Source organism: Camelus ferus, chromosome 11, assembly GCF_009834535.1.
Source record: "Camelus ferus isolate YT-003-E chromosome 11, BCGSAC_Cfer_1.0, whole genome shotgun sequence".
NCBI classification, from domain to species: Eukaryota; Metazoa; Chordata; class Mammalia; order Artiodactyla; family Camelidae; genus Camelus; species Camelus ferus.
In genome coordinates, this window is record NC_045706.1 from 13,923,793 (window position 1) to 13,938,322 (window position 14,530).

General features: G+C 35.3%; 1 protein-coding gene across 2 annotated transcripts in view; it reads right to left on the reverse strand.

Moving 5' to 3' along the window:
• ATRNL1 (attractin like 1) overlaps positions 1–14,530 on the reverse strand; it is a 593,456-nt gene that overhangs the window by 193,279 nt on the left and 385,647 nt on the right. For both annotated transcript variants that reach the window (XM_032490833.1, XM_032490832.1), the window contains exon 27: positions 10,643–10,750. In XM_032490833.1, coding sequence (XP_032346724.1) covers positions 10,643–10,750 — 108 coding nt within the window. The remainder of the gene's footprint in view (positions 1–10,642; positions 10,751–14,530) is intronic.

The window sequence follows — 14,530 nt, forward strand, 5'->3', positions numbered from 1 at the left end:
CCAAGGCATTGGGTGAAACTGAAGAGGGAAGCAGTGAGCAGCAAGCTGAGCTCATTTTATCATCAGAAGGTATGTGCTAAAGGAATTTCTAAAGATAACAGGAAGACGGAAACTTATTTTGGAAGGAAGCTCTGAATGCAAAGAATGGTGAGCAAAGAAAACAGTGAATATATAGGAAAATTTAAATACACATTGATCATGTAAAACAACAACAATAATCATGATGTTTAATTCCAGGGATGACAGAACTCACAGGACTAGAAATAAGATAACTACGACGCTTAAGATGAAAACAAGATTTAAATTGTTTTCAGGATCTTTTAATGTTTGGAAAGAGGAAGAAATAAATGTTCACTAATTTCAGACTTAAACCATGCCGGTGACAATTTTAAGAGTAATCACTATAAAAGAAGAAAGAGTGTGAAACATGAAAATCACCTGAGGACAAATACTGATTTCTAAAAATCTTAATTCAAGAGAAGGCCAGCAAAGAAGGAAAAACAATTAAAAATTCAGAACAAATGGAAAGCAAGGGCAATTCCTGAAAATTACTAAGCCAGTTTGATCAATAGAAAAAAAAATATAGAGAAAATATAACATTTTAATAGCAATATCCAGAGGGGAAAATATTTGTAAAGGAAAATTGTAAACATTTAATATATGTGATTTATAAATAAGAAGTAAAGAATATTCCAATAGAAAGATGAAGAAAGATACTGAAAAAGTTATGAATCATTTTTAAACTTTCTATAATGTAAAATTTCTTGTCTAATTAGATTACTATTAATAAATGCTGTTAAAACAGAAGAGGACATGGAAAGAGTAGTCAATAAAGTGAACTAAGAGAAATACAAAGAGATAAAATGAAACTGTTAGAGATAATATGAAAATATTTGAATTTACTAGTAATAAGAAATCTGATGGAGAAGATAACATTTCATGTATCAAATTAACAAGATTATTTTAAAAATGTTTTTAAAATATTTTGACAAGGATGTAAGAAACCATGAATTTAAAGGTAGTTTGAATAAGGACATTTCTGGAAAAAAATAAGCAATATATCTCAAGACCAATAAATGGTCATAATTTTTGATCTAGCAGTTTGTCTTTTATGGGTTAGGATTAAGAGTTATGTACAAACATTAATTATAGCCTTATTTATAAAAGTGTGAAATTAGACTCAAACTAACTGAAAATAAAGCAGTCAAGTAAAAAATGTTACTACAAAACAATTAATGTGGCATTTAAAAATAAAACTTAGAAGTGAAAAATGTTCTTATTATAATATTAAGTGAGAAAAACAGAATGCAAAAATTATATATAGAATATACTTTCAATTTTGTAAAAATACATATCAGCAAGATGAAAATGCTGCTGGAAGGAAATAAAAGTTCTGGCAGTGGATATTTCTGGGTGCTGGTGTGTTTTAATTTTAATTTTGATAATTTCTGTATTTTTCTACAATGATTTCTTAGTTTTATAATCAGAATTTTAATGGTAAACATTAATAAAATAACTAAAATATTAAGTATTACAAGGGAGCTATAAAACTCTGAAAACAAGAAACCTAGGAAACGCTCAGGCCAGCCATTGGAATGACTGTCCATGAAGATGGCAGGCCAGGAATGAAATGCCAGAGGGGCCACTGGCTGTGCCCATCAGCAGAGAACTGGGCTCAGGCTGCTCTGGGAGCAAAGCCAGCAATGCTCTTAGTATGAGAGATGCTCACTGTGTCCGGCCTTGATTTGAACAATGTGCCTGTCACCCTGGCCAAGAGGTTTCTTATGCAGTGTACTAGGCTGAAATGTCTCAATTATTCACGACTATATGAGAACCTGGAATCAAAAAATACTACATAAATGTTAAGTAACTATGCTTATAAATAGCTTTACAAGAAAAAATATTCCATAGGTACATTGGGGCCTAAGATGTATGCTCACTCTGACCTAAAAGCAGTATGTTTAAGAATAATAGGAGAGAGAAACTCTTGAGCCAGTCTGAGACTCAGACCCTGTTCTTGCTCTACTGGTGACTAAACTGTGATCTTGAACAAAGATCATAAGCTCACAGAGCCTTAGTTTCTTCAACAGTAAATAGAAAGAACAAAACCTGCTCTGTATTTTATAAGACTGACCTAAGGCTCAAATGAAATTGAGACACTATATGTAAATGAATTTTGAAAAACACTATCTTAAACTCAATTTAAACATTTCACTTGTTCCCATGACCTAGGAAGATCATGTCCAGACTCCTTACCTTGGCGTATAAATCCTCATTTCTATTGTCTGAAACGCACACTCTAGTGCAGTCTTGATGAACGCCTAGGTACCAATACTTGTAGACTATAACCCAATGGTCATTTACATTTTCAAAAATTGAAATGTGGATAAATTAATTATGGTGGGTTAAAAGGTAACAGGGCAGTCCTGACTATGTATAATATGCAGAAGAGTTTTTGTTTCCTAAAACAGAAATGATGATTGAAAATATTCATTTTGAATAACTGGCAGAATTTCAAGCCCCAAAATATGCAGTAAATATAAGGGTCTAAAAATTAAGAGGAAAAAAACCCACATTTTATACTCTTGCTTTATTGTTATTTTTATTTTTCCCTTGTTAAAAAAAGCAGTGCATGCCATTACAGGCCAATACATGTTTGCAAAAAGAATAACCCATATATACTACCTACCTAGATGCAACTATTATTAAGAATTTATTAGACCAGATTCTTTTCAATGTTTATCAAAAATCATATCACAATGTACCTACCATTTTGTAAAATATAACAAAATTAACTAACAAATCCTTTATTTTTGGCCATTAGAGTGGTTTCCAGTTTTTCAGTATTAGAGGTAGCAGGTTAAGAATGATTGGCTTAAAAAATAGAATTAAAAATACACACTAAGAATAATATCCCTGCAGAAATTGTTAGTGACACTTAAGGACTCATACAAGTTTATAAAACTGCCAACGTCCTCCCTCCTTCCTTCCCACCACTACTCTCCCCAAAAGACCAAAAGTGGGGAAGGCACATTTTCAACATCATCATCATTTCAACCTAAAAGTCTGTAAATTGTTTCTGATCAAACTGTAAGCTACACATTTAGTGTGACGTCAGATCTAACAAGCCTACCTGCTCTAAGTCACTTACAGGGCACTAGGTGCCTTTCCCTCACTTTCTCATGGTTTCTATCAGTTACTTAAGAAAAGCACATATTTTGTTGAGAGGATACACTGAGAGAGAATGGGACTCCTGTTCCTCCCCCTGAATAGATACAAGAGCATCAGAAGTTCTCCAGCTATTACAGTGCCAGTTAAAGAGAAAAAAATCATGTCCTATCTTTCTTTGTGGACCTTTTAAACATAAAGTCACTAGAAGAACTTTCAAAATGAGAACATTATATTCATAATGACTTTAAAAACACAGTCCAGAATCTAACCACCTCTCATCATTTCTGCTGCTATGACCTGGGGCTTGCCACCATGATCTCTCACCTGGATTCCTACAGCAGCCTCCTAACAAGTCTCTCTGCCTCTACCCTTGCCCCTAGTAGCAGAAACTCCTGGTTGATTTCCACCTGCCTCAGTTACCTGGTTTTCCACTAATTTCCGATGCCACAGCCTGCATGTCTTTGCCTCCGGGGTTTCTCAGCCTCCTGAGAATTGGCCCTCAACCAGTGACTGGAGGGAGTTGGGGGACAAAACCTCAGCCCCACTGCCCCTGGTGTCTGTAATCTGACATGCATTTTACCCTGACCCCCAGAGTCTCCCCACAGGGATTAAACCCCAGCTGTCCATGGTGTTGTTGGCTGCTACCCATTTCCTTTCTTACGGTTCCACTTCCCTACTGGCAGAATCTTCATTCTCAAATGAAGCAATTCCTTGTCTTGGCATCTGCTTCTCAGGAAACCGTACAATGACATCACCCTTCAAACTTTCTCAACTCAAAAGGCAGAGCCATCTTTTTAAAAGCAGATTATGTCAGTTCTCTCTCAAAAGCCTTCAAATGGCTATCTCCTCTTCTCTTAGAATTGAATGTCACAATCTTTACAAAAGTCTTTACAGAAGGCCCTACATCATCTGTCTCCCCTCTCACCTGCCCCCACCCCACCCCGCCGGTCCATGAACTTGCCCGTCATATCCCGTCTTAGGCCCTTGCTCCCGCCATTCCCTCAGCCTAGAACACTCCTTCCCTGGGAATTGGCTCCCTGATTAACTCCTTCAGCTCATTCAAGCCCTCCTCAGCTCACAGCTTCTCCACGAGGTCACCCTGACCACCACCCTACTCAGTACAGCACACTCTCCCTGACCTGCAAAGCTCTCCCAAAACCCTTAGCCTGCTTTATTTTTTCTTTTTCCGTTGCACTCACCACCTTCTAACATATTAAATAACTTATATTCCCTGCTAGAATATAAACTCTACAAGGACGGGGCTCTTTGTTGTGTTCCCTGATGTTTCTTAAGTGCTTGGAACAGCGCCTGACAAGTAAGGAGCATTCCATAAAAATCTGCTAAACAATTACCATAACTTATCATGTTCTTGCTTAGTGGAAGAAAAATGATACATATATACTATATGGGTCACACATTCACCATAAAAATAACCCTCCCTTTTAAGGTAAGTTTGAAAACAGCTAATAAATTGTGTTTATATATAAATTTATATTCTAAGTGCATATATTAAGTTTTAATAATGTATTTTAATTTGTCGCTATAATTTCGAAAAATACAATGATTCAGACTTGCTAACAGATAATACAGAGGGTGCTGATTCACCATAGTTTTTTTCACTCACAAAGAGTTTTCCACCTAGGGTTTACACAGAGTTCCTGTAAAGACTGAATACCTCTCATTCATTAAAAAAACATAATTAACTTACATATAAAAATTTTCAGGAACACATCTACTTCGTAGAACTGGACGTTTTGGTGCACGGTGGTACACGATTATCTACAGATGTGTCAAAGGTACTCAATTTCGTATTATACCTTACATTCTCCCCTTGCCTGTTCGGGTGTGGAACTCAGAACGACACATAAATGTCCAATTTAATTTAAAAGAAATCCATTCCTTAAATTACCACATTACGAATACTCAATGAATATTTACAGAACAGTAATAGGCAGCTAACCTACGGCTTTGAGTAGAATTTAAACACTGAATTTTAAGAAAACCCAGCAGAGGAACTTTAAAATTACTTTGATTTTTAGGTTTAAATAAAATCCTCAATGTTATTTCAGAATAGACCAGGGCTTCAGAATTCACTGTGCAAGCAAATCGGTAAACCACTTCATATTAAGTTACGTATATAAAAAAGAGAGATTTGGAGCAGCTTTCAGTGTACTGTGACAATGGAAAATAAATCTCACATATAAACGTATGTGCACATACCTGTAGGTGTACAAACAGATAGATAACTTCTATTAGTAGTAATTGTTACAGAATGCTTAGCAAAGGAGAAAATAAATTATAATTATAAACCTTATGCTTTTACCTTCATTATCTTCTAAAATATGTCAAAGGAAGAAATTAGCAGGCAGCTGCTAAGATTTACTTCTGATGTTTAATTCTTACAAGAAGAAGTAAACAATTTAAATTCTAAAAAAAATGTACTGAACAATATTTTCAACTTAAATTTTTAAAAAAATGCTAAGTTGTTGACTTATTTGAGATTATTAGACATATATGGCTATAGGGAGTTTTAAATATCAGAAATCATAATTATTTATCAAGATGAAGGAAATCTGAAAATGAATTTAGGATCTTGAGCAGGGGGGATAAAGGTACTCATTTAACAAAACTGTAATCTTAATAAAATGAATGTTAAAATACTATGTATTGCCCCAAATTGATCTATAGGTTCAACACAGTCCCTATCCAAGTACTAGCGGGCTTCTTTGCAGACATTAACAGACTTATCCTAAAATTCATGTGGAAATCCAAGGGACCCAGAAGATTCAAAGAATCTTCAAAAAGAATAAAGTTAGAAGACTCATAGTAATCAAGATAGTGTGGTACTGTGACATGACAGACCTGTGGATTAAGGGAATACATTGAGAGTACAGAAATGATATCTCACTTTAATGTTCAGTTGATTTGTTAATGAAAGTCCCAAGATCACTCAATGGAGAACGAAAGCCTTTTCAACAAGTAATGAAAAATTACCGTATGATCCAGAAATTCCGTTCTTAGACACACACAAAGACATGAAAACACTCCCCACACAGAAACCTGTACACAAATGTTCACAGCAGCATTTTTCAAAATATCCAAAAAGTAGAAACAACAGAGGTGTCCATCAACTGATGACTGCATAAACAAAATATGCTATGTCAATAAAATAGAAATATTACTTGGCAATAAAAAAGGAATAAAGTACCAACACATGCCACAACATGAGTGAACCCTGAAATCATAATGCTAAGTAGAAGAAGCCAGTCACAAAAGACTGCATATTATGTAATTCCATTTATATGAAAATATATAAGAGGAAAACCTATATAGAAGAAAAGTAGATTAGGGCTTGCTTAGAGCAGAGGGGGAGGGTGGCAAGTGGTGAGGGATGACTGCTAAAGGGAGTGGGTTTCTTCTGGGGATGATGAAAATGTTCTAAAATTGATTTTGCTGATGGTTACATAACTCTGCATATACTAAAAACCATCCAATTTTACAATTTAAATGAGTAAATTGCATGGCTTATGAATTACACTTTAATAAAGCTATTTCCAAAAAATCAACAATTCTATACATTGATAAATAGAACTTGATTCCCAGATAAAAAGGGCTTTCTAAAGGGCATATTCAGGTAAGTTTTTTTTTTTTTCCTTTGACATTTTGAACTTCAGTTTTGGAAAAGAAGAGGCACAAAAGAAATAGAGGCACACCAGTTATTTATGTAACTGAATAATAATAATAAAACTGAGAAAAATAATAATACAAGCATTAACATAATGCTTTATGGAATAAAAAAGCACCTGCACATATGGTCCTGCAGCCAACAAATGACAAACCAGAATGAGTCCCTTGTCCCCTCCCCTGAGTTAACACAGAGATAACATATAAGAAATAGGAAAGTTGATGACTCTCAGGGCATACTCAGCAATCAATGCAAAAGCTTGAAGAAACACTTGGAAATGTGGAAAATGACTAGGACTCTTGTAGGGAGTAAACGGCGGCCTGCAATGGGAGAGTGCCCGAGTTCACATTGTCCTCTGTGGATAGATGCCTACCCTGCCGGCTGCAGGGCAGAAAATCAGAAGGGCCAGCCCGGTGCCAGCCTAAGGCTGGGAACCAATGGCAGGGTAGCTCTAGAGCTCAGCTGGAGTGAAGAACCCCCTACAGCCACCCAAGCAGGAGGCTGGACAACCCCCAAGCACTCACTTCTCCCCACCTCAACTGCTGACCTGGCGACTGCATCTGAGGGAGGCTCCCGTCTGATAAGAATAATGCCTGAGAAGATAGAAAGTTCTCTGTAGTGACAGGGACACCTCTGGCAAATGAGCAGCAGTGACAGAGCCCAGATTGTACTCTACCAGCCGCTTCCTCACCTCCAGCCACTAAATCACCCCTAAGAGCACAGCCTAGAGTCAAGCATTGCATTCTTCTTCTTAAGTGGATCTTAATAACTCAAATAAAATCCATTTTCACAGAAAAAATGAAAGTAAAAACTATGAGCGTAAGCAACGTGAAAAATAGAAAAATGAAAACAATCTCTACCAAAGGAAGTCAAATATGAAACAATATTTAAGTTAAATGTAATAAATTGTTTCATAAAACAAAGGGGGTATTAGAAATATGAAGCATCTACAAGCAACTGTCAAAAAATCACTTGGAAGTATTAACAGCAAATATATAATTATTGAAACAAAGTCAATGAGTGGGTTAAATAACAGAAAAGATACAATCTAAAAAAAATTGGTATACTGGAATGCCAGGTTGAAGTATGTTCCCAGAAGCAATGAGAAAAGATTTTTTTTAAAGTGGAAATAATGAGAGAAAAGCTAAAAAATACAGATGGTAAAAAAGTATCAAGAGTATCTAACAGGAATTCCAGAAAGAGAGAATAGAGTAAGAAATGCTTAAAGAAATAGTAAAAGATTAGCCAGAATTGCACAAAGTTATAGGTCTACAGATTTAAAGGGTGCACAGAGGGCCAAATAGGACAGTATTTACATAGCAGGGAGAAATTTAAGAACATTGAAAAACAAGAGGAAATCATGAAAAATTCCAAAAGGAAAATGGAGATAATTTATAAATCCAAAGAATCAAACTGAATCAGACTTGAGACAATAAAGGAATATCTTTAAAGTTTTGAAGAAGAAAATTTTGAAACAAAATTTTGTATCTCATTAAACTGTCATTTATATGCGAGGACAACTGATAGGCATTTAAGGTCTCAAAGAGCATGCTACATAAAGTTTCTTTAGGAAAAAGTATCTTGGAGGATTTACTTCAGTGAAAAGGGAAAAAGAAATGTGTGAGCGAGCAGCTGGATACAGAAAAAGTAAAGGACGATAAAGAAAGTTATTTGTTATAAAAATTGCCTTAATACAGAAAAAAGTATATCTATAATGCATGGATCAAAAATTCCAGGCAGTATTAACACAGGGTGGGAGGAACAGAGACATCTGAGAGCATGCTAAATATTAACTGTGTGTTGAGATGAGCAGGACAGGTATTTGTATGAATAAGCTTTAGACACGGACAGGGAAACGTCACTCTGTCTATGAACCTTGATAAGTAAGGGGTGACTACCAAAACAAAGATAAAGAATATGCAATACTTAGTTTAGTAGAAGAAAACCAGTTTACTCCAAAGAAGCTGGGATAAAAAGAACTAAAAAGAAGCAAGGCTAGTAACAAGTGCCATGACCAACACACATACACACAATTGAGAAGCTAAAATCAGCCTTGGTAGAACAGTAATTACTGTCAGTGTAAACAGATTAAACTTACCCATCAACAGACAAACAGAGTAACCAGAAAAATAAAAAGCTAACAGTCTTTTCTACGACAGATAGGTGTAAAACAAAAGGATACAAAGAAGTTGGAAATAAAGGAATAAAAGAAGGACTACCAGGCAAATATAAATGAGAAGAAAGTAGAGGTAGAACTTTTTCAACTCTACAAAATGAATTTAAGTAATAATAAAGAAATAAAATCTGGGAAAAGACAAAACAGCAACAGGGTGATTATGAACGCATATACACCTGGCAATACTTCCCTGAACACTATGAAGCAACAACTGACCACTATGACAACACAAATGCATGTTTAGTATTTTTGTTCCTTCAGTTTACGAGCTGTCTAGTTCTTTGATTATTCTTTTTCCTCCTTGGCCTACGTGTGTACCTGTTTACATTCACTTTCCTCTTGTGACTTGAGTTTTAGCAATATTTGAGAACATTTAAACAGCTGAGGAGAAAAAGGAAGTTAGATTCAAACAGTTCAGGTTTTCTATCTGTTAAAGGTTTTGTACCAAAGTTATTTGAAACTAAGCACCAAAATGAAATTAGAGCACTTTGTAAAATTAGAAATTAGAGTGCTTCTCCCTATGTAATGGAAGATATACCCATAAATTTTCTAATGTTTTAAGCTTCCATGGCAACCTGTGACCTAGAGTAGTGAAAAATCAAGTACACAAAAGCTAAAAGAATTTCACAGAGAAGTGTCCTTTAAAAACTGGTCTTGTGTATAGCATCCATGAGGTCTGGTTTAGTTTTATTTTTTTTTTTTTCAGAATAACCAAAAATGCTATAGACAACATCAATTATATTTGTACTCAGGTTTTGAAGGAGTCTATTTTTATATTCCTTGCTTTCTTTGAAGAAAGCAATGTCTGAAAATAGCAACATGAAGTTAGTCACATGAGGGCATTTTTTAAAAAGTAAATTAAATATTTCAACACTACAGTGTTTTTTAATCCTCCTACTTAAACATCTTACCACATATGAAATACAAATTTTTTAAAGTATGCAATGAAATTACTATGCTTCAAAATGCTTTGATTAGTCACTAATCCCAATCTGTGGATTATTACTATTTTCAGAAACCATTTCAAGCATTATTTCAAGATTCTAATAACACATATATTTGCACATAATCATTTCTCTTTCTCCATACTCTATTTCTGCATTTGCAATAAAAGAATATACTAATATAGCCATTACCACAAATAAAATTACTCACTATATTCTATAATTTTCAACATTCAAAAACTGAAATGATGTAATTAAAAATGCAACCCATCTCTACCCACCTTTTATAGCCAACTTTGTTAATAAAGATAGATGTGAATTGTTAATTGAGGGGCATTGGGCATTCCAAGGACTAAATACAGACACTTTGTTTCTTCCATCATAGCTGTATCTTAAATTCCTTCACCGCCTACCTGTCAGGGAAAGGCCACCAGGTGAGCAGTCTGTCACTCTTGCCTAGGCTAATAGATTCTCCAGTGGCTTTTGTTACAGCTCATGTCATACTATTAAAAAACTATGTGCCTTGAAAATGGCATAACATATGTAGCTGAATCTTGTCAACTGTAGATAATCAGACTCCGTTTGGCTTCACAAGCAGATGCAGATTAGAGAAGTAATGTAAATACGCACATCACAGCGGTCCCCTTTCGGCACCGCTGCTCCTACCTCTAATGACCCTCGCAGGAAGTCTGCTTGTTCCACTCCCACTTCCAGGGCTACGTCAACAGAAGCAAAGGGACGGCTGGCCATCTGCTGTCGTTCCCGAAGCAGTTGCTGGAGGGGGTTAAAAACGATTCGTTTTAAAGTAGGTTTTAAAACACATTGAATTCAACAATATCTGATTCCATTTTGAACAAAGGGCACTCAAAATGTGAAATCACCTAATACACATTTCCATGTCTAGATCACTAAAAGTGAAAATTATTTTCTCCCCTTGGCCTGGGTTATATTTCCTTAGAGGCTTTAAACGTATGTCAACTACAGAGCACTTTCCCCCGACCTCCATCCCACAGGCCTAATGAAATGTACTCAAAAGCACTTTGAAAACTTCAGGCGAGAGGTGCTACTTAAGTAAAAAGTGCTATTACGATGATGGGTATGCCAATGTTTCCCTCTCAAAATGACTCGAGATTTTGTCTTAGCTGAAAGCAAGTAACAGTAAACATATTTAAGAAAATGTAATGGAAAGTTGTCAAAATGCATTAATAGAAATTAAAGGAACGTATACCTGCCAAGACTAAGTCTTGTAAGTCATCAACATCCCCTGTCAATTGCTATCGAACCAGCAGGAATTGTTACTGGCGGTGTTTTTAACTTTATTCAAAGCCTCTGTGTTCACTATTCAAAATGAGGAATGATTCGTAGGTTGCAGAAATTTTGTGCCAAGGCTTCCAAAGCACTCCCAGATATTTGTTCCTTTCTCCCTGTACCTCTTCTGGACTTTGCCCAAACTAAAACCAATAAACCAGCAAGTTCCAACCAAGTACCAAGCTAATTTATATTTCTGTCTCTCCTTGTAATTATAATATTCATTAAGTCATGATAAGGAGAAATTGATGACCTGCACTAGATATTGCAAATCTTGCCTGTCTCACTCTATACAGCTAATAAAATTATTATTAAATATTAAAAGTGGATGAGCGATGCAATTAAATACTCTTTCAAATGAGAAGAAAATCACATCATTGAAGAAAGGCAAAATCCTTGAACACAATGAACGGCTTCATTATTCACAAAGACTTTTCAAGATTCACGGGCAGTAACTTAAACATTAACAACTGGTCTTTGAATGTAAATGCATGTAGACCGTGATGCATCATTCATAAAATTCCCTTTCAGATGATGAGGAAACAAAAGCCAACACCTGATGGCAGTTTATTATTTAACATTTTTATTTTAACGCTTGTGGCACAGCAGCGACAGTGTTTATGAAATGAGCATCTAAAATATAATTTAAGGCCTTTCTTTGTTATTTTTAAAGAGAGAACAACCACTTGCTGATATGGGATAGAAATAATACAATTACTACTTAGTAATAGTTTAAATTCTTAAATCGTATATATTTTTAGAAACAATGAAGACATACCAAAAACATATTCAGAGTAAAAAGTAAATATGACCTAAACCAACGAATTATTCACTTTAATATAAACTCAGAATTGTACTATTAAAAATACAGCTGCTGGCAAACAGAATCTCATTTGTGCCTCTCTCAACAGGAGTGGCCAACTGATCTGAATATTGTGTCTATGCAAAATGCAAACTTAAAGTTACTCCAAAAACCAAGGCATACGAAGTGTACAAGACACCATGCTCTTTGTCTTTGGTAAAAATATAAACACACACACATACAAATACACAAACTACCCTTCTTACAGTAATGTACAAAAGCCTTGAGAAAATTATAAGTTCTAGTTTGGGTCTGAACACAATTTTCTAACATTGATATTAACGTTTATTCATTTGTTTTAGTTCTCCCTCGCTTAAAAATGGCATCTCGTATAACTAATTTTTTAACAAAATGAACAGCTTTTGTTTCCTCATCTTACCCTTTACCTACACCAAAAAATTAAATGTCTACAAAGTATAATTAATGAATACTCAACCACAAATTGTCATATAAATCTATAAGTATTCAAAATTCACTGTCTTGGACAAAGAATAGATTATTCTGGAAAATGGTATGTTATTGTGACCCCCAACACTCCTAATAAAGAAAATGAGTAACTGCCTGATACCTGCATTCATTTTTAAAAAATTTATTGGTAGAATACAAAAGTATTTTAAAAGATTTCAGTTTGTCTTCTGAGCTTTGAGTTTCCAATACTTTTTTAGAACTGAATGCTTACTACAGTACTCTTTGCAAAGAAGGAAAACATTGTGGTTGTCCAGGACCGTAACACTAGTTCATAAAACAAGACATGGTAAAACAAAAATAATTAGAGCACAAGATCCTGTACAGTGAAGGATACAAGCAGGGAATCAGCCAAATGAATTCGCTCCGGGTCACTTAGCAGAGGGCTAGTTTGAGGACTTTGGCTGACATACTGAGATCCTGACTTTGGGAAACTAACGCGAAGGTTCTGACTGAGAAACTGAGGAAGGGTAAATCATTTTATCCTAAAGCACTCTTGATTTGATATGATGGCCCTAAAATAATAAAATGGAATACAGTGAATGTCTCTTTGCTGCTAAGGCCCTGGCTCTGAGCCACGTCCTTCGCAACTGCCCTCCTACTTGCCAGTTAACGTCTGCATGCGTTAATTCCCAAATTTTGCCCCCTCTATGTCAGAACAAAGGAGACGTGAACAATATGCTTCCAACTTAAATTTTGTCAAAATTTAGTGTGACTACTGACAGGCAACATAGACTCTGGAGTTAGAAGGACCTGTGTTTAAATACCAGTTTTTCCACTTTGAGCCTAACCAAATTACTTAGACCTCTCTAAGCCTCAAATTTTCTCATCTGCAAAGTCAGCTGTTAGTAGTGTCTGCACCTACCCCTATACCTCAGAGGACTTGTTTTGAATCCCAGCTTCTCCATCTATTGGAGCATCATCAAATTATGTAGACCTTTCTAAGGCTTTTTCTTTCTCTCTATAAAATGGGAATAGCAATCATAATACCCTAAGATTGAGACTAACGAGATAATGCACTTGGACTGTTAGACACAGAGGCTGGTGCATTGTGAGGACTCGGTGATAGTTCATTGGTACAATTATTATGTTAAATTTCAAGCACTAATTTTATCTTTAAAGATGGCACACTAATTGCCACAGGCCCATTTTCTTCTGCACTAGTGACACATTTTGCTCTATTAGTCTCCCTTTTAACAAATGTTGCAAATTTATGAGACAGTTGGAAAATGTCATGATTGTGGTAAAAATGAATTCAGATTTGGAACTGCTTTCTGCCATGTGTGACTAAGAATGATAAAAACTCAACCTAAAAATTATGAGGAAACACAGAGTACTTCCTTAAGAACTTTCAAAAATTAATTTATTTTGTGAGTGTGACTTTTATATAAAATGACGTTGAATATTTTTACATGGAAAAGAAGCCGTATAACAGATGATCTATTTTATAACAAACCTGCTATTGCCAAATTATTCAACAGAAAGCCAAAAGAACAAATTGATTGTAATACAATACATTATAGTCATGCTGCCATAAACATTATTGTGATGAACATTGTAAAATTATGGATGCTCTTAGTATCATGTTATCTATAATAATTCTCTGATTATTCAAACTCTCTTACAAAACAAACTATGAAATTTAAAATAATATGAAAATCCACACTTAAATATGGCAACCAGGAAGAGTCATTGATTCTATCAAATATGTACGCTAAATGCCTCCATTCAATACTACTGCTTTGAACACGGTGTCATTCCCCAAAGTTCATACTAACCACCTTTCCAACGACCCCAAAGGCTATAACTCTAACAGATGTAGGATAATGATCCTTAAAAGCGCACACACCAAACAAAACAGTAACTAACTCAATCTACTACCAGTGGTTTTCCTACTGCCTTCCTCCCACGTGGAGGTT